Below are 20,189 nucleotides of genomic sequence, written 5' to 3'. Positions count from 1 at the left end.
CCTGAATTAGTCCGGATACTTATGAAACTTATATAACTCTTATAATATTATTTTAAGAAGAGTGGTGTCTTTCTCCCTTATTTATGGACTGGTATAATTACAGCCTGGGTAGTAGCCTCGGTATAATTCCCCACTAATTCCCCATATTCTCTACTCCCTTACACAATTTAGTGTCATCAGCAAAGATGGAGACTGCTCTCTATGCCAACCTCAAGGTCATTAATAAACAAGTTATAAAGCAGGGGTCCCAGAACCGATCCCTGAGGTCCTCCACTCACAACTTTAGCCCAACCTGAAAAAGTTCCATTTATGCCAAACTCTCTGTTGTCTACCCTTCATGTTTTCTTGATTTCAATAAGATCTCTACTACCTTCAAAGAATATCCTTTTTAAGTAATATGGACTTCTCATCAGTTAAGCCAGGGGTGCGCAAACTTTTGTTGCTGCACCCCCCTGCTTACTCTGCTCCATTTTCACCCCCCGCCTTACCTTGGTGCGGCATCAAATGATGCGGCGGGGTCACGTGACTCACAGCATCATTTGACTTCACATTGCCATGGCAAAGCAGTGTCGGGGTCATGTGTCGTGACATCACATGACTCCGCGTTGCCATGGTGACGCATCCTTAAGCCGGCTGAATCTCGGTAAGTACAGGTTGCAGAGGCCTCGCACGGTCACCCGGCATTTTATTTAAATACCTTGGAGAAGAGCGCAGGACCACTGCAACAGCCCGCGCCCCACCCAAAAAAAATCTTGCGCCCACCAGTTTGGGCACCCTTGATTTATGCCTTCATAGCTCATCTCCCAGACTCTGCATGCTAAACTGGATCCAGGGAAAGAAGGTCTAGAATAAATTGGAGCTTCCATGGTGACAATATTGAAATTTTTAAAAGCTCCTTTTATCAAGCCCTTCTTGGCCACTCAGTTGTTATTAATATTATTGTTGTCTTGTCTCTCTTGATTGTCTTGAATACTGATAGAAGCATTGAAAAGGAGAAAAATATACACTAGTTGCATTTATTACCCAAGGTTTCTGTGTGTGAAACCTCAAGCAACATCTCATTATCTTCCTGGTGGAACAAGTAGCCATTTGTTCTACTTCTGGAGAAAATAATTTTTGGTTCAGTTCCCATTTTTTGTCTTCTCAAGTAGGTCATGACTGCTTTATTATCTGAGAATTCTCTGCCTGCTCTTAGGTCGTAGAAATGCAGACCGTAACCAGTTAGAAAACAACAGTGAAGGAGAGGTGGCGGTGCACAGCACAATAAACACTTAGGGCTGGATTACTTGCAGTTATTTAAACTAGATTTATAGCACATGGCAAAGTACAAAAATGCCATGCAAGGCGCAAAATGCATTAATGTTTCATACCTTTTTGTACTTTGCCATGTGCAAATAAATCTAGTTTATGTAACTGCAAGTTATTCAGCCCTATATTTTTATTGCGCTGTGGACCGCCATCACTCCTTCACTGTTTTCACAGCATATGGCTGAAGCACACTAGCAAAGAATTCAGCATCAACAGAGGTCACGCGAGTACCTCAGCAGTCTCTTTTTTCAAGAAAAAGTGATGTCATCTATTATTCACTGGGGACTATATGCTTTAATGTGTGCGAGCAGCAATAGGATATTTTCTGTGGGATAGAGACACACATCACCAGAGGTAAAATCCCCAATGGGAGGCAGATCACTAGTCTCCTATTTTCCCATCATTTGCATTTATTATAGAGCTGTATCCCATTATATCAATAAAGAGGAGTGAATACTTACTATTGGTGATTATAAAATTATCCTGACTGAATGAGGAGTTTTTTATTCATCTATATAAGAAGACAGTCTCATCAGATTTTTATCTAAGATACTGAACAAAGGTTTTCGATGCACTGATTTTGGGTCATGTGCTGTTTTTTTCCCAACCTGTTAGATTTACAGAAAGAAATATTCATTTATCTAGTGGTATGCATGATTATATATTCCTATTCTGTTTCCACTAGATTAGTAAAATTCCTTATTGTGTTGGCAGGGTGATTCCTTAATTGTCTACATCCATTCCCTAAGCCCATAAAATATTGTTTTGAAAAGGTTTCATCTGAGTGTAATCTTGTGTACAGCTGCAGACATATAGTAGGACCTTGGAGTCTCATGCAAAACTCTTTCTACATGTTGCAAGATATCTGTAAATGATTCTGCTCTGACCATCCAGTCATCTAGATACTGGCCCTTTGTACTGGAGGTGGCTTTCTCCATCCACAAAGTGCAAGAAACATTGGTGAGATGGCCAAATAGGAATGGGCACGTGAGCATGTTTGAGGTCTTTTGAAAGAAGAAAATCTCCTTTCCCTAGAGCCTGCATCACCTTCCTTGTGGATTCCATTTTAAATTTTGATATTATTTTTTAAGGATTTGGTTCAAATATCTAAGGCCCATATTTGGCCCTAAATCCTTACTGTACAGTACCTTAGGTACCAGGAATAATCATGAATAGATTATATGACCCCTTTCCAACCTCAGAACTAGTGTGAAGGCTTGTTCCTCTAATATAGTATTGAGACCAATCATCAATGCTTGAAACTTTACTGGAGCTTTTGGCCTTAGTGACTCTAATGTGTATCCTAGATACTCTATTTGAAGAATTCACTGTTTGGATGTTGTATAGTTCCAGAAATCCCAGTAGAGGGAAACTTTGCCTTCAACTGCTCCTGCAGAGGCTGTCTGAACTTGAATGTCCAACTACTGGAAATCCCCCAAAATATGAAGGAAAGTCCCCTTGCGTTCTTTTAGCTCTAAGGAAAAAGGATGAATAGGAAGACTGTACCACAAGTCATACTCTTTTTTCCTGGTCTGTGTGAGTCACAATATTAAAGGCTTGTCTTCAACCTTCTAACAGTGGTACATACCCTTTTAGTCTTTAGCCATGTGACAGTCCAAATTTGGTCTAGCACTTCATCAAACAGCTTATCCCCTTTGAAGTGACGTGAACACAGAGAATTGGTAGATGCCATATCAGCAATTTATTTATTAATGATCTTGAGGTTGGCATAGGGAGCAAAGCCTCCATCTTTGCTGATGACACTAAATTGTGTAATTGTGTAAGAATCAGAGCAGGAAGTAATTTATCTCCACAAGGACTTGGACAGACTGGAAACTTGAGCAGGTAAATGTTACATGAGGTGTAATACAGATAAATGTAGGGTCATGCATTTGGGAAACAAGCATAACAGGCGGCATACGAATTAAATGGGGATAAATAAGGAAAAGCCTTGATGGAGTGGATCTTTTTAGTCCACAGTTTTGCTTCTTCTTTTGGGAAGGGGTACTTCCTACTAAATCTTTTGAAGGCAGGCACTCTTTTCTGTGGAGTTGACCAATCTTTTTAATAAATACTTTCACAAAAGGACGATCTTCAAACTGTCCGATTCTTGAACCTATTGATTAAATCAATATTAAAAAGTATGATTCTTGTCTTATTTCTCCTTCCTCTTTAAATTATTGAAATTCACCCTCTGGGACAGATTTAAACCAGAATGCTGACCTTTTTATTCTCTTCTTAAAACGTACTATAGATTTTATTTAGAGCTGACCCTGAAACTTCTGCCTTTTTTTTTTTTTACTTATATTTGTATTAAAGTTTTCAAGTATAAATGGGAGGGGATGGGATACAAAAAGAAAAGAAGGGTGGGGGAGGGGAACAACCATTTTGTACAAAAATTCTTACAACCAGAAACAATCACATTACATATCATACAACATTTTATAGAAGACACATTCTACACACTACACTCCTGAACCCTCCCCACTTCTGTGATCATGCCTCTTATCCAGTGTCTCAGGGTTCCCAGACCCTGCAGTACTTCCTTGTAGTGGGACTCAGAAGTGAGGTGAGTTTCTCCATTAACTGGACATCGTTAATCCTTCTAATAACCTATTTTTTGGAGGCCGGGAGTGTCTTTTTCCACATCGCTGACACAGCACATCGAGCTGCTGTTAGTATATGCAAAATTAATTTAAGTGTGTAGTGATAAAATTTTTTCCATGGGTTTGGCTAGAATAATTAGGGTTGGATCTAGTGGAATCATAATACCCGACACATCTTTTATTAATATCAATACTGTTCTCCAGTATGTCTGCATTGCCGGGCAATACCACCAGATATGTGCCAGTCACCTGTCTGTCCACATCCCCTCCAACACCTATCTGCTGGGAACATCTGCTTTAATCTTTTGGGGTGCAGTACCAACATAACAGAATTTTATATATATTCTCTTTTGCTACCGTACAAATAGAAGTTTTACCCGCATTCTCCCATATGTCTTCCCAGTCCTCCTTGATATTTCTGTCTGGAAGTCCAGAACCCACTGATCCATATATTTATGGGCCGGGGTATCCTTTTTTTTAATTAAGCTCAGGTATAGGGATATTAGACACTTTTGGTATGTCTTAGTTCTGCATAGGTCTTTGAATCTTGTGGGTCTACGGCAGCAGTGCGCAAAATGGGGGGCACACTCCCCAGGGGCAGCACGAGATTAACTGCGGGGGGCGCAGGGTGTACAGAGGCCCCGCGTGCTTCCTGAAGGCACTTAAATGAAGTGCCAGGGAAGTGGCAAAGACCTCTGTAAACCTTACTACCGTGGTTCATCCGGCATCTGGATACGCGTCGCCATGGCAATGCAGCATCAAATGATGCTGCGAGGTCATGTGACGTCACAGTGCTATGGCAACGTGACGTCATGACGTCCAGATGCCAGGAACCACGGTGAGGAGGGAGGGGGCATGCTTGCAAACCCTGCTTTACAAAATGTCGGACCTGCATTTACTTAAACAGTTTGGTTTGGGGTAGATCATACTTTCCCCTCAATTCCTCAAAAAACATTACTGTAGCTTGGTTTTAACAAACAAGTCCCCCACCTCTAAAATCCCTCTATGTCTACAGGTATCAAAGCCATGTCCATGAAAACCGGGAAGAAACCCAGGGTTACAAAGCAGAGGGGTGAGCCTGGCTATTCTCGGTTGCTTGTTTTTCCAAATAAATAGCATAATTTGATTTTGAATCTCTTTTATAGTTGTGTATGGGACAGATATTCATCTTAACCGCAGTTTTACGCCCTATACAGGAGATATAATGAGAGTTCCAGGCTTGTAGGTCCTTTTTTATTTTGGAGAAAAGATCAGGGTAATTATATTTGTATGAGTGATAATCACTAGTAAAATATATCCCCAAATACTTCAAATTAGTCTTTTTCCATTTATAGTCAAACTGCCGTTTAAGGACCTTGACCTCATCAGTTAGTGTTAGATTTAGGGTTTCCAACATCTGCTTAGTCCACCTAAGGACCTTCTCTACATCCTTTGGCTGCAGCCTTTTGAGTTTTCCCCTTGCCTGATTCAAAATGTTATACATTTTCCTCTATGGATTTTTTTTATGTGTACTTTCCAACGATATATTTTTTTCCATTAAATGTTTTTGTGTTTCCAATTTCATTCTCTTTCTGTATGATGCTATTGAAATGAGCTGTCCTCTAATCATAGCCTTATGTGCCTCCCATAATATTGCTGTCGATTCTACCTACCCATTATTAATCTGGAAATTGTTTTGAAGTGAGTCTCCAATTTGCGAGCTAATGTCCGGGTGATTTAGCAGTGAGTCATTCATCCTCCAATGGAATGATTGAATCTTGGTAAAAGGGGGGGTCAAACATAATTGCAACTGGAGCATGATCCGACCATGTAATAGGCCCTATATTTGAGTGAACCAATACCTCCAGGATATTGGGGGTTACAAATATATTATCGATTCTTGAATATAAATCGTGGGGGGGCGAGTAAAAAGAGTAATCTCTCTGTCCTTTATGTGAGTGATGCCAGGCGTCGAGCAGGCCAAATTCTTTACTTGGAGATCTGAATTTCTTAGCGGTACTATATGTCATTGCAGAATGTGATTGCCCTGGATGCATGGATCTATCCACATCTGGGTCCGGGACCATGTTCAAGTCGCCTCCCAGAATCAATGAATGTTCTCGGCTATCTCCCACACGCTCCAATGTTTCCTTTGAAAGATCGATTTGCCCCTCATTAAGCGCGTAGACATTTACTAGTCTGATACGTAGGCCTGAAAGAAGATCGTGCACTACAAGGGATCTCCTTTCTCCTCTCTTTTAACCTCAAATGTCTGGAACGGGATGTCATGTTTTATTAGAATTGCAACCCCCCTTTTTTGGCTAGTGAAAGACAAATAGAATGCTACAGGGTTTGTCCCCATAAAAGTGTTTGGAGGCTCCTGAGTGTCAAAGTGTGTCTTTTGCAGAAAAACAATGTCTGCTTTCATTTTCCTAAATTCTTTTAGGGCCAGTCTATGCTTGCCATTTGCATTCAGGCCTTTTACAATCAAGGACCCTAACTTCAATGGAGTTTTGTTAGTCATTCCAGATTTCGTGTCTCTCTATCACTTGTGAAAGGTGTAATCTAAAAATGTTGATGGTTGTGGTAGGGAAGGGGAGAGAAATTAGGGAGGGGAACTCTCCCATGTCTGGAGAATGGGAAAAACAAAAACAAAAATTAGGTTGTAAGGTAGGACGAGTGTACCCAGCCACTCACCCCAATTTTGCGGCCAGTCCCAATGTGGTTTGGTCTGGCGGGCATATGACTCTACTGGAGATACCCTGGCGTCAGGCATGCTAGTCTCCTTTCTCCACCATACACCCCACCGCAACTTAATCTCAACTTCCTGATTGCATCTTTGTTTTAAGTTGCTTAAGGTGTCAGTGATTAACAGGTAAGACAATTCTTACCAATTTTGGAACATATTAGCATACAAAACTTTCACAATGTAATACAAAATAATCCCTCAGATCTCCGTTTCCTTCAATCCCTCTCCCTCCATCCGAATTATTCCTATAATATTATTTTAAAGGCTGCAGGGGGCAAACAACCTGAGGGAAAACCTACGCTACACTACACTTTGTATTTTTCATTATACATTCAATAACAGTTAACTTTGATTCTTGAGCAGGGGCTGGCCTTGTCCTTTAATGGAGCTTAATGTCCTTCTGTCTGTGTTCTGAGTCACAGTGTGCTATGCAACCCACAAAAGACCCATAATTTCAAGCTAATTAAGGCCAAGGCCCACTCACCCCTTGCTTGGCCCCTCATTCAAAACTAAGTGCAAACCACCAGGGGGCTTCTCCCCTCTGCAGAGATGATCCTGTCACCCATGTGCTGTGTTTGTGTCATCCATTTTGTCTTCAGTCTGTATGAAAGCTGCATGAAAGTTATAGTGGGTTAAAAGATTCGCTCTCGGTGTTTACCAGCTCTGGCCAGCCCAGCTGCAGAAGGAGGGAGGGGGCATACAGCCTTGAGGAGTGAGATTAGAATTAGAGAAGACTTCTCACATTTATGTGCCAGGTAAAGTCTTGAGAAGTGAGATCAGAATTAGAACCGACTTCTCAGCATTAGAGTGTCTGGTGGACTCAGAGATAGAAATCATTTCTCACATTCAACCCCTTTAAGAATGTATGTATCATTTCATTTTTGTTATGTATTACAAGATTATGTCATTTTAGTTGACACACACTTACATAATTTGTTATGTATTACAAACTTACATCAGCTTTAGTATTGTTATGTATTACAAAATGATGTAATATTTAGTGACGCACAAGCCCCCCATAAAGGGGTGGAGCTTTAGTTTTTAGGGTATAAATGTATCTCATACCGTATTATCTGGGAGAGAGCTTTTTGTTTTGAAGCTGTCTCCGCTGTGTGCACTCTGAATAAACTCATTTGATAACTAAAATGCTTTTTGTAACATTTTTACAGCTTTCACACTATATTGACGAAATGCGTAGGGCAACATTGAAAAAGCACCATTGAGCTGACTGAGCAGAGGTACTGTGGAGGACCACCGAGGACACCTGAACCCTGACACACTTGTGACTTTCTGTGGACGGCCACCACTGGGATTTGCTGTGAAAGGGGTTCTCCTTGACTTTATCCCCCATCCTGTGCCCTACTGCCCACGTTTGCTTATTTGCTTGTAAGTGTTTTCTGCTTTTATTATTCATATACATAAACTTATCTACATCATCCCTTTGTCCTCATACAAATTTTGCTTAACTTCATACCTTTATGCTTCTATTTAATGTGATCTATTTGAGGAGTGCAGAAAGTACAACATTTTTCATAATCAAGACCCTTTATTATGTCCTGTTTTGCACTGCCAGCTATAGGCCCACATCCTGTAGGTAACAACCCTTGTTACCATTAATGGCTCTTTGTCCGATATATTTTTTATCTGTTTTTTTTTTAAATAATTATTAATCTAAGTGATTTTATATGACTTCCACATAAAAGGAAACACTAAGGAAATGTTGGTGTAAACATTGTGTATGGTTTCCACATGGCATGGAGGGATGTAAAAGTTTATTATAGTTACCCATTTACTGTTTCATACATTTAATCTCCTAATTAATTAAAATACAAGTGTAGCTCTAGCCCTGACAACTTTATTTGATAAATACTACTGAACCATATAGAAAGAGAATACTCATTAAGAAACAAGTATAGGAAGTAGCGATCTGCTCAAAGCACAAGCTAAAATAACACTGAAAATATGTCGGCGCTGGAGGCTTATTTGGTTTTGGCGGTCAATTTAATCATATATTGGAGACATTTTGATCGCAAAATATCCTTTATTTGCATAATAAGAATATTCAGAAAAAAGAAAGTGTGTTAAACAAAGCATTTTCAGTAAGTATTTTCAAGAATTGTTTGTTTGAAACATATTCTGACAACAGATTTATTTTATTGCTGAGTGATTTGAAAAAAAAATTACTTAATTGTTTTATTCATTTAAAATGTCACTATTTATACCATAAACTATGCCAATATTTCAGTACATATGCCTTTAAAGAAAATAAAAGCTTAGTAGCTTAAGTGAATAATGAATTCTGAATACAACAGACAGTTTACTGTGTGAATGTAATATTGATTCAATGAAAACATTAGCTAAATATTATGAATACATACAAAGAATAGACATTTATACTGTTGTTATCCATTATACAGACAGTTTTTTACACATGATTATGCACAGCTAGTCTAACTTTCATATAGTTACATATGTTAATATACTGTATATATGGTAATATATGAATTTAAAGACTATATATAAGGTGCTTAGATATGCTTTTAATGTATTAAGTTTAAATGTATAAGATACTGGGCCTTATTTACTAAGTGGATAGCATAGGACACCTTCTGGAGCCGTTACACACTATTTGAACAAGCTGTATGCTGTCTTATTGTATGACTAAAGAGGTGTGAATGTCACAGAACTTAGTGAATTTCTCTTTAATTTAGCATTTTTGTGAAAGTCATATCGCTCAAAAATTGCCAGAATTTAGCAAAAATGGCTTTATGTAAAGGGTCATGTGACCTGAATTTAGGGTTATAAGACCTGTACGTAAAATTTTAATACTTGGAAAAAAAATGTTTTGCAAGGCTTGATGATTTTCGCTACATTTTACTCATACAAAGGGCAAACCACCTGGTTTGCAAATTTGTCTACTTATTGCATAGTGCTGCATAATAAATGTGGGCGTAGACAATTACTACTCATGTTCAGTCCTTGAGGGATCTCATCAGACCAGGTTTTAAGGATTTCTCTAATTATCATATACTTAACCAATTATGACAACTTTCTTTGTTATGTATTGCCCTGAAAACCTAGCCCTTGGGGACTCAACCTGAGCAGCACCCCTGCCTTGGGCTTTAAGCAGTACAAAAAAATGCTGTTTTAAACATATACAAATACAGTCTAACCTTGATATCCTTTCAACATTTGAATTCTTTCAACTGACTTTAATTTAGTAATTCTGAATGGATATGGATATTTATCCAAATCAAGAATCAAATAATTGTGGACGTAATGTCTGAGCGATGCTCACTCCAGCTTTCTGAGAGCACTGCAGAGAATCCCAATTTCACCTGTTGGGAAAACACAGATAATACACACAATTTAGAATTGTTACATTTACTGTATCTAAAACAAGGAAAGTAGTAGCAGAAATGTAATTTGAAGCAGAGATGTTGAACCAACGGGTGAATGGATACAATGGAGAGGGCAATACAGAATACTAGGGGAAAGCCTTCCTTAAAAGAGCCCTGAAACCTTGCCCTCATGATAATACAGGTAAAGGTGAATAATTTGAAGAGACTAAGGTCCAGATCCACAAAAGCTCTATTAAGTGACTTGTATTAACATGACGTTAACCTAAGTTAATCTGACGTTAAGCCTTATCGTATATATGCAAAGGGTAATAAAATAACGTTCTCTTGGTTTCTCCTAAAAAAAAAGAATTGTGTAAACTATAATTCATTACATTGCATATCCACTAAAGACCATTAAGTTTAAAGCAGGGACTTAACATTACGTTAGTTGTCATAACTAAACTTAGCATAGGCATAACGCCACATTGTTGTAGCACCTCGTTGCGTTAGCTTCAAATAACATGACTCTCTGAGGTTAACACATATCCGCCAAGCTAATTATATCACAAACAATGGCTGTTAGTCATCTTTTTAGCATAGGCCTAATGCCACGTTGTTGTAGCACAATGTTGTGTTAGTTTCCAATAGCGTGACAGAAAGTATGTTTTACTCCTATCCAGTGATAGTGGTGAAGGAGGAAAAGTCACAACCACAACTTAAAAGGCCCCCTTTCAGGGTCTGGGTGCAGCCACAGGCTGTATATAAAACAAATTGCTATGTCCCAAAGCGAATTTCCATTTGTATTGTTACATGGATCCTTGAAACCTTTTCAGCCAATTTTTCGTTCTGAGCATTTCTTCTTTAGAACTCGAATGATATGAATTGTATAGCTGAATCCCTAGGCAGCATTAAGCAATAAAACTGTTATTCCGAAGGAGAAAGGAAAGTGACGTTTTCTGTCCCCCAAAAATCTAAAAGCAGAGGCCATGGTGGGATAGCACTGTGGAGCACAGCTACTGTACATTATATTTACTAACATAACATTACACTATCATTACTAAGAAATCTATTAATTTTAATAAAACTATGTTGACCTTCTATTTCAAGAGAAAAACATTTTGCATGAATATTTTAAAAATAAATTCCGAAAAGGTTAATCCTAATGATTAAAAAGTTTACCAAAAAATGTTTATATCAGGCATGACATCACTACTTTTATAGGCATTTTAGCCATTTATAGTTAAATATTTAGTTCTTTATCATGAAAAAAACTGTCAGTCAATAAAAGCATTCGAAAAATATTTTTTTTTAGGTAACATTTACAAAAAGTTTTTTCAAAATAGAGGAATTGCAACTCAGAAAGTTGATAGTGGATACAAATGTCTACTAAACTCAACAATTACAGGATGTGACAATGTGATAATGTAACTATTTCAGGGAAGCCTCACAAAATGTACTTGGAAATTGTTTACAAAAAATTTCCACAGGGCAACCAGCCCTACAGTTGTGACCCTGGTGGCGCATGCTATGATCCGCATGCAATGATCCGCATGCTATGATCCGCATGCTATGATCCGCATGCTTATGATCCACATGCTATGATCTCAACACTCCGAGATTTATATATCTTTTGTATTCTTCCATTTAATATACAATTGCTCAGCAACCTTTTAGCAGCATTTAACAACATGTACATTGTTTTCTAAAGCTCTGGAACCAGGTCATGCTCTTCTGGAACTCGATGTCAACTTGGTATTGTAAGTTGTTCAATGTTTTTTAAGGTCAAACTAATAAACTGTGATTCTTTTTAATGAATGATTTGGAACTGACGCAGTAGCTCTGTTTATACTTAGTTACAATTGCTTCTCGTGTAGATACAATCGTTGCAAAGTAAAAGAGCATGGACTGACACAACCCAGAATTGGTGCAAGTGGGAAACAAGTTGGTCATATGCAGAGTGCAGAGGATGCATAAACAGGAATAATAGATGAGACTTTTTCTCTCATGAAATGTATCCAATGTGATATTTGTAACCATGGGTAAAAGTATCTGAAACAAAAAGACTTACCACTAATGCAGTCAGCAAGATTCTTCAACTGTTCTACATTGTCCAGAACCTCAATGCTTTGTGTGTATGGGTTGTAGCGAACAGAGAAAGGCCGAGGAATGGTGGCTGCAAATTTCCTGTTGTAAAATGTAACACAATATGAATTATTCTATTATTTTCATTTACTCATGTACTATTTAACATAGAAATAAAAATGCTTTATTTATTCATTACAGTTACAAGCCCACTTAGAACCATATATTGGAGTTGCCATTTGAATGATTTGTTTTACTCTCCTAAAGTACAATAACGGATATCAGCTATTACACAATACATATTCATTTTGATACCAGATCATTGGAATCTCAATTTACAGCACTGAAAACAGAATGCAGAAATGCAACACTGCACTGAATAGTATAGATCTATACAGTATGTCTTAGAATATTTCAAATTGTAGTAAAAAAAAGTTAGCAAAAATATGTGATATTTCAATAGTTCTCTAAAATAGAAAAATAATGGAGAATTTCACAGTGAACGACAATAAGCAAGAGGAAAATTAAAACATAAAGTAATCTGCTATGAAATAAAATAACACAGTTTTGAGCTGACTAATCCAAAATGGAAAATGGTTCAAGTTACTGTAGCAGAGGGACAAATACTTTGGAATCTATCATATACCACACACACCACAGCCATCGCTCCATAGATGCTGTGGAATTTGTTGATGCTTTATAAATAAACAACAATAATAATAATACTAAAGCTTAATTAATATATGCAATGGATGCATATTATGGTAGTATCCTAAATATAACCATATTACATTAATGTAGCAACGTTCCTATTTTTCCCTCAAAATTTTTCCCCTTTTTTCTCTAGAAAGATTTACCCAGAAATATAGGATGCTCACCTTACTTTTTCTTTTGCATTTTCAAAACTGTCAGCAATAAAATATACCGGTTGAAAATCTGTTATTGGATACTTTTGTAGTGCTGTGCTTTCAGGTTCAAAAGGTTTAAATTCCGGTTTATCTGTTAAACAATACTTTGCAAAAAAAAAACCATATATTTAATATTACATTTTTAAAGAGAAAGATTTTGACTTGATACAACATTATGAGCTTTTTCTAGCTGTCTATTTTATACTGAACAGCAGGACATGATTTAATCTGCTGCAGTTAATTTAATTACAAAGGACTTCATTTTTTTTATCTGTGCCTATATTTGCTTAACTTCTAAACAGTATTTCTGGACAAAGAATGCACCCACTTATGTCACTAACATCTAAATTATGCGTAGGGATTCCGGTTTTCAGGGGTTAATTTTTTTGTAAAACCTGTGTTTCTTTATTTTATTGTTTTCTGTGTTTTCATTTTTTTTTTTAATTGTGTTGATCAGTGTTAATATTGAAAAAAAATGGAATTGCATTTGGTGTTTACACTTATTTTTAGTTTTCATACTACCTATGTATTGTTTTTGTCTCCTACCTGTTGCTTAGCAGCTACATGGAGGTGGAACTCAAAGGAAATGATGTTTAATTTTCGAGTTATTATCAGTTTTAACTGGATGTACAAGGTTGGGATTTCTGGTGTTTTTCATTAAAAACATAAAACCGGAGTCCCTAATTATGGGCCATTTTTACTAAGCAGTCTTCTGCCATAAGACACCTTAAAGCCTGAATACCACAAAAATAATAACCTCACGCTCAACCTAGATAAATGAGATAAAAGTAAAGATGTTTGGTACAGGTAGGTGCTTCTGGGGAGATAGGGTAGGCAGTAAAATTGATCCCACAGAGGGGATCAGAAAAAGCCCACAGATAAACTGCACTCAAACCTCATCATGTGTCGAACATATAGGGCCTTATTCAGAGAGGGTTGATAAAAAAAATCGCCAGGGAATGTAAAATGGCGTTTTTTTGGGTGTTGCTATCACGGTATTCAGAAAGGCTCGATAACCAGTGATAGCAAAATGCCCAAAACGGGCGAGTTGCTGCCAGTGACCGCATCGAGACTCTGAAAAGGCCTAAACTGGCGATTCATTTCTGCTGCAGAGAGAGCGGCTCTGAGAGAGCCGCCTCTCACAGCGGAAATATCGCCCGAAAATTATTTATTTAAATATACATTTCTTGAATAGTGTAGATGTGCAGGGGGTCTCCGGAGCAGAACCACGTTGGTTTCAGGTCCAGGGACCCCCTGTTTCCAGAGATACAGGCCCCTTTATGGGGTGCTGGTCACGTGACGCGGGACTTTTCAATGTAGAGGGATAAAGGCACCCCATAATGGGGCCTGTATCTTGGGAAGCAGGTGGTCCATGGACCTGAAACCAACGTGGTTCAGCTCCGGAGACCCCCTGCACATCTACACTATTAAAGAAATGTATATTAATAAATATTTAAAAAAAACATCAGAACACTTTTTGGTGTATATGCACTCATTAAACAGCCTTTTTAATTGATTGCGTGTGGATTTCCATTTTCGTGCCCCGACGGCAGCAGTAAACCGCCAGAATACCCCTATTCCTGTATACAGCACATCAGCCTGTTAGAGGGCATTACAATGAAATGACTGTTTACATTGGTTAATGAATATCACACATTAGTAAATACATCACGTAAAAAAGTGTGGCACAGAATACATTTCTAACATAAAACCGTGGGATTTATTGATTAATGCCACTAAACTGCAAAACTGTTCCAAATTAATCAAAGAAAAGCAATCTGATTTATTTCAATGGAATTTCTCCTTTTGATCAATATGCTGCTGTTTCCTGCAAACATATTGTTGCTTTTTTGAACCTGGGGGAGGAGGTGTTAACGTTTTGCTGGATAGTGTATTTGCCAATTACCCTACTGTGTTTCCCCTAATCATCTAGGAGGCTATTCCATAAACTGATCATATTCTCAATAACGTATTGTCTTATATTTCCAGAGCCGACTCCCCTTCAGCTCCGTACAATGTACAACACTTTCCACAATTCTTTAACTCCCACAAGAGCAAATTGTCAAAGATGCTAAGATGCTGAAAAACAAAACATGAAATTATTGAAGCATAATAGATAGTATTCGGACCTGCAGTTCCCCAAATGAAGAGAGTAGACCAGCACCGTATGCCTTCATCTTACCGCCCTGTTTACAAAGTCCAAATTCCGCTGTAAACCAATATACCTAGCAGTAAAATAAAACACAAGAAGCATGCTGTAATATTAGCCAGTAAGGTTGGTTTGGTGTGTCAGGAAACACTGTACTACTATGTATGGTATGAAGTGGCACATTATAATTGTATTACAACCCTTACTATTGGTCGCTTTGGTGCACTGGAGTTTGAAAAAATATTTTCCATAACTCGCTAAAGAAGACACTTTATATTGAAACGTGCCACTGGATTGGATTAACATGAGAACTTTTTGTAAGCTTTCTATATGGTCGGATAACTTTATAGATACTGTACAAACGTTAATGGCCTGTAGCAGCAACCCAAAATGTTTTTATTTTGGACAGATACTGTAGTAGGAGAATTAAAAACAGAGGGAATTTTTTTTTTATTTAGGTCTGCACTTGACACATTATAGAGGTATCACATAGGATTGCAATATAGAAGATCCCTATAACCCAGAATAAAACAGGCAAGGAATATTGTCAATTGTTGATAAACTCTTTCCCCTAAGGCTTTGATACTTTTCAGAACACAAAGCATGAAACTACCCAAAAAGGAGATTATTAGGGGTGTCATGTAAATGTATAAAAGAAAAACAAATCTAATTTGAGTGATCAATTGCTTTCATATTACCGTAGCAAGCATCTCAATGTACTCATCTGGAGCGCCAAGAGATGCCAGTCCAATTTCCTGAAAATATACAATATTTGTTTATCATTGAGTATTATTAGAATGTATTTGTATTATATAACAAGTATTACACTGGATAATGGTCTGATGACTGATGTAAAAAAGAAACAAAAGTTCTTACTTGTGAAAACTGAGCAAAACTCCGATCAGCAAACAGAGGGGCATGTCCCAGTAGCTCATGGCAGATGTCACTACCAAAATAATCAACAACTGTTTTTGGACAAACTAAAACACCATAAATATAATTTCATTTTAAAGCAGCAATACCGACTATGGGGCCTAGGCACTAAGGGCTGATAAAAAAAAATTAAAATCGCCAGGGTTTTTAAATTGCCATGTTTCACAGCACTGCTATCACGGTATGCAGAAAGCCCCAAATACCAGTAATAGCAACATTTGCAAAAATGGCGAGTAGCCGGCGACGTGATGATCGACCCTCTGAAAAAGGCTCACCCAGCGAGTTCTTTCTGCTGCAGAGAGAGAGAGAGCCGCCTCTCCCTGCGCAAATCTCGTCTGAAAATAATTTTTTAAAATTTTATTACTAGTGTAGATGAGCAGGGGGTCTCCAGAGCAGAACTGCGTTGATTTGAGGTCCGGGGACCCCCTGCTTCCCAAGACAGGCCCCGTTATGGGGTGCCGGTATCTCCTATGCATTTGATTCCCACAGTCACGTGATGCGGGACATTTAAATGCATAGGAGATACTGGCACCAAATAACGGGGCCTGTATCTCAGGAAGCAGGGGGTCAATGGACCTCAAATCAACAAGGTTCTGCTCCGGAGACCCATAGCTACAATACAATAGTAATACAACCCTAATTAAAAATGTAACATGTTCGTTACAGTAGCGGCAATCTGCTATGGTAATGAAACTCCTTTAATGTAATTTTTATTAATAGTGTGCGTGAGCAGGGGGTCTCCTGAGCTGAAGCGCTTTTATTTCAGTCTCAACGACCCCCTACTTCCCGAGTTACAGGCCCTGGTATGGGGCATCAGGTGCAAGTATCGCTGCCATTTTTAACTCGTCCGCATCACGTGACCGAGGGATCTAAATAATGAAGGAGATACCGGCACCCCATATCTGGGCCTGTAACTCGGGAAGCAGGGGGTCCCCGAGGCTGAAATCAATGCAGTTCAGCTCAGGAGACCCTCTGATCCTGCACACTAATAATAAAAATTACATTAAAGCAGCTTCATTACTTTAGCGGATAGCCGCTCAGACAATGAAGGGGTGAAGGCAAAATAGCAGCTTTATTGAGGGCAGAGGGGGTTAGTGAAGCGGGTACTTGGCCCTTTACTCACCCCCTCTGCCCCCAATAAACATTACAATATGTACTAAACACCAATACAGAACCCACCCACCCCCTGTGCCCCCACATAAAACCAGATTTTATATTTTTATACACAGGATTGATACCAAAGGCCGGCTGGGGTCCCCAGGTGGTCCTTGCGGGTCTCTGTGGGCCTCCAGGTGGTCCCCGTGGGTGTCAGGGGACCCTTGGGTGGTACCCTTGGGTGTCTGGAGGCCCTAGGGTGGTCCCCATGGCTGTCTAGGGGCCCTCGGGTGGTCCCCACGGGTGTTCCCCGTGGATGTCTGGTGGTCCTCAGGTGGTCCCCGTGAGTGTCCGGGGTTCCTCGGGTGGTACCCATGGGTGTCTGGGGGTCCTCGGGTGGTGTCCGGGTGTGTCTGGGGGCCCTCGGCTGGTCCCCACGGGTGTTCCCCGTGGGTGTTCAGGGGTTCTAAGGTTGTCCCTGTGGGTGTCCGGGGGTCCTCGGGTGGTGTCCAGGGGTGTCTGGGGGCCCTCAGGTGGTGTCCGGGAGTCCCACTGGCCTGCAGTACCAATCCTTTATCAAAAAATTACTTTTGGAATACATTGCAATAAATACACATCTCCCTCCCCCCAACACATTCAGTAATTGGCAAAATAACTAGTATCCAGATATAGATAATAGCTCATTTTCCCATTATTAAATCAAACATTAGCCAGGCAGCAGAAATAAAGTAGATAAACCTTTCTATTGTTTAATTGTTTGGATTAAATAGTTTGTAATTTGGATTGCTTTATATTATTTATTTTTTCAATCGATTAGCGTTTTTAATTAATTACTACTTTTGTTGGCTCCTGGTTTGAATTGATGTGTTGGCTAGTGGTTTTATTAATAAATAGCTTTGTTGGTTACCAATTAAAATTATTTAATTATTTTGTTGGTTAGTCCTGTTATTAACTGAATTTGATGGCTAGTGCTTTTAATTATTGAATTGTGGTGTTTAGGTGCTTGTGTATGCTTTATTATTGTGTATTTTGGGCCTTCATGTATTTTTATTAGGGTGACCATTGAGTGCTATAGTGGCTTTTCATGCGCATATTATATGGGTATGATGTACCGCTATCAATGGGTACAGGGTGGGTATAGTGGTTCTGGGGTGGGTGGTTAAGCCTCCCGGGTGGTTAGCGGGGGAGGGTGGGTTAACCCCTTAATTAATGTAGCGGTTATTAACCGTTAAGGTGATTAAGGGGTTAGGGGCCATTAGATTGTATTATTTATTGTATTCATTCTGTCAACAGAGGACATGGCCTGCAGTATGCTGACGAAGACGCCCTTCATGATGGCAGGGGTAAGTATAAAGGTTTATTGACTTTATTTCTGGACACCCTGGAGGCCCACGGACACCCGCAGGGACCACCCGGGGACACCCACCGGCCTCTGGTATCAATCCTGTGTATCAAAAAATAAATGATGGTTTTATGTGGGGGCACAGGGGGTGGGTTGTGTATTAGTGGTTAGTACATATTGTAATGTTTATTGAAGGCAGAGTGGGGGGTGGGGAATGAAGAGCCAAGTACCTGCTTCACTCACCCCCTCCACCCCCAATAAAGTTGCTGTTGTTCCTTAACCCTTTCATTACCTTAGTCGCTAAGGTAATGAAGTTGACTGTAAATGCACTTTTATTGCATCGGATTTATGCTGGGGGTCTCCGGTGCTGATATTAATGAATATCAGCTCCGGAGACTCCCGGCATCAATCCGATGCAGCAGAAATGCATTTTTTCTAAGTTCCGTCTGGCCGCTCGTCCGCAGCTTCTCACCACCTTCTTGCAACTTTTCCTGGCGGAACGTTTTTGAGAGGAAATCTCAATTCTAGAGCGGTGATTAGCCTCGATAAGGTAATCGGGGCTACTAAAATAGCACGCATTTAAAAACCTGGCGATAAGTGGCTTATCGACGAGTGTTTGGTGATTTGTTTTCTCTGCAAAAAAAATTGCCGTAAAGATCTCTTATCGACGACTTATCAGGGCTTACTGGATAGCAGTAGGCTTTTTTAGCGATTAGGTGGCGATAAGTGGTTTATCACTGCTTAGTGCACTGGCCCCTTAAACTTTGACATTTTTTTACATTTCTTTTATATTACAAGATTGAAGAAGGGGGTCCTTGGAACTGCACTGTGTTAATTTGAGCTCCGGGGACCCCCTACTTCCAGAGATACTTACCTCCGTAGCTGTGCCGGTATCTTTGCATTCAGAGAAACTGTGTGACTAATATAATGGTAGTGTTTAAATGTCCTGAATCACGGGAGCCTATAGGATGCTGTGACGCCATCTGATGTGGCTTCCTAATCGCCAGCGTGACTGGAATATTTAAACTGAAAAGAGATACCAGCACCCCCTATGGTGGTCAGTATTTTTGGAAGCAGGGGGTCCTCGGGGGGGAAATTAACACAGTTCAGCTCCGGAGACCCCCGGCTTCAATCCTGTAAAAAAAAATTAAAAATGTAACCCGTTTTGCTGCTTTAATGGCCGATTTTAACAATATCCTTTTCTGCCTTACAAATTATTCCTTTTTTTCTGAACGGTCCATTCTGGTGTTCAGTTTCTATTTTCCTTAGCAAATAAAAATACCATTTATGAGCATATTCGCAAGTTTCAGATAGGTCCACAAACCTGCCTTTCCCCCATTATCTCTTAGCATATTGTACAATGCTTCCACTGCCGTCTGGGATTCTGGGTAACGACATGCAAATGAGCACTCATTATGTGTCACTTTTTTGAAACTTATCCATTTTAACATGGATCCCTTTATGCTTATGCCTGCCACATTACACTGCTTTTTCAGCATAGCCAGTAAACCTACCCCCACAGGCAGCTGTTTCAACCTTGTGTTCACATCAATGTCAGAATGGTTACTGACTATACAATATCAAGCTGGTAGTGGCTACAACCAAATGAAAAGTAAGTTATGGTGAGTAAAAAAGTGACAATACCCTCCACCGTACAGTGTACAGCAAATAGAAATTCCACTTATAAGCACATTCAC

At 39.3% G+C, this 20,189-nt stretch overlaps 1 protein-coding gene across 1 annotated transcript in view; it reads right to left on the bottom strand.

Moving 5' to 3' along the window:
* Window positions 1-8,663: 8,663 nt before the first annotated feature.
* Window positions 8,664-20,189, bottom strand: part of PAH (phenylalanine hydroxylase) — a 95,697-nt gene continuing 84,171 nt past the window's right edge. Inside the window, exons 8-13 of the mRNA XM_075600612.1 lie at window positions 15,999-16,068; window positions 15,821-15,877; window positions 15,103-15,198; window positions 12,944-13,077; window positions 12,052-12,167; window positions 8,664-9,980 (exon numbers count right to left, since the gene is read on the bottom strand). Coding sequence (XP_075456727.1) covers window positions 9,937-9,980; window positions 12,052-12,167; window positions 12,944-13,077; window positions 15,103-15,198; window positions 15,821-15,877; window positions 15,999-16,068 — 517 coding nt within the window. The 3' untranslated portion in view covers window positions 8,664-9,936. The remainder of the gene's footprint in view (window positions 9,981-12,051; window positions 12,168-12,943; window positions 13,078-15,102; window positions 15,199-15,820; window positions 15,878-15,998; window positions 16,069-20,189) is intronic.

The sequence above is a fragment of the Ascaphus truei genome, chromosome 5 (genome assembly GCF_040206685.1).
Source record: "Ascaphus truei isolate aAscTru1 chromosome 5, aAscTru1.hap1, whole genome shotgun sequence".
Taxonomy (NCBI): Eukaryota; Metazoa; Chordata; class Amphibia; order Anura; family Ascaphidae; genus Ascaphus; species Ascaphus truei.
The sequence above is the reverse complement of the archived record's forward strand: the minus strand, read 5'-3'. Positions and strand labels throughout refer to the sequence as shown.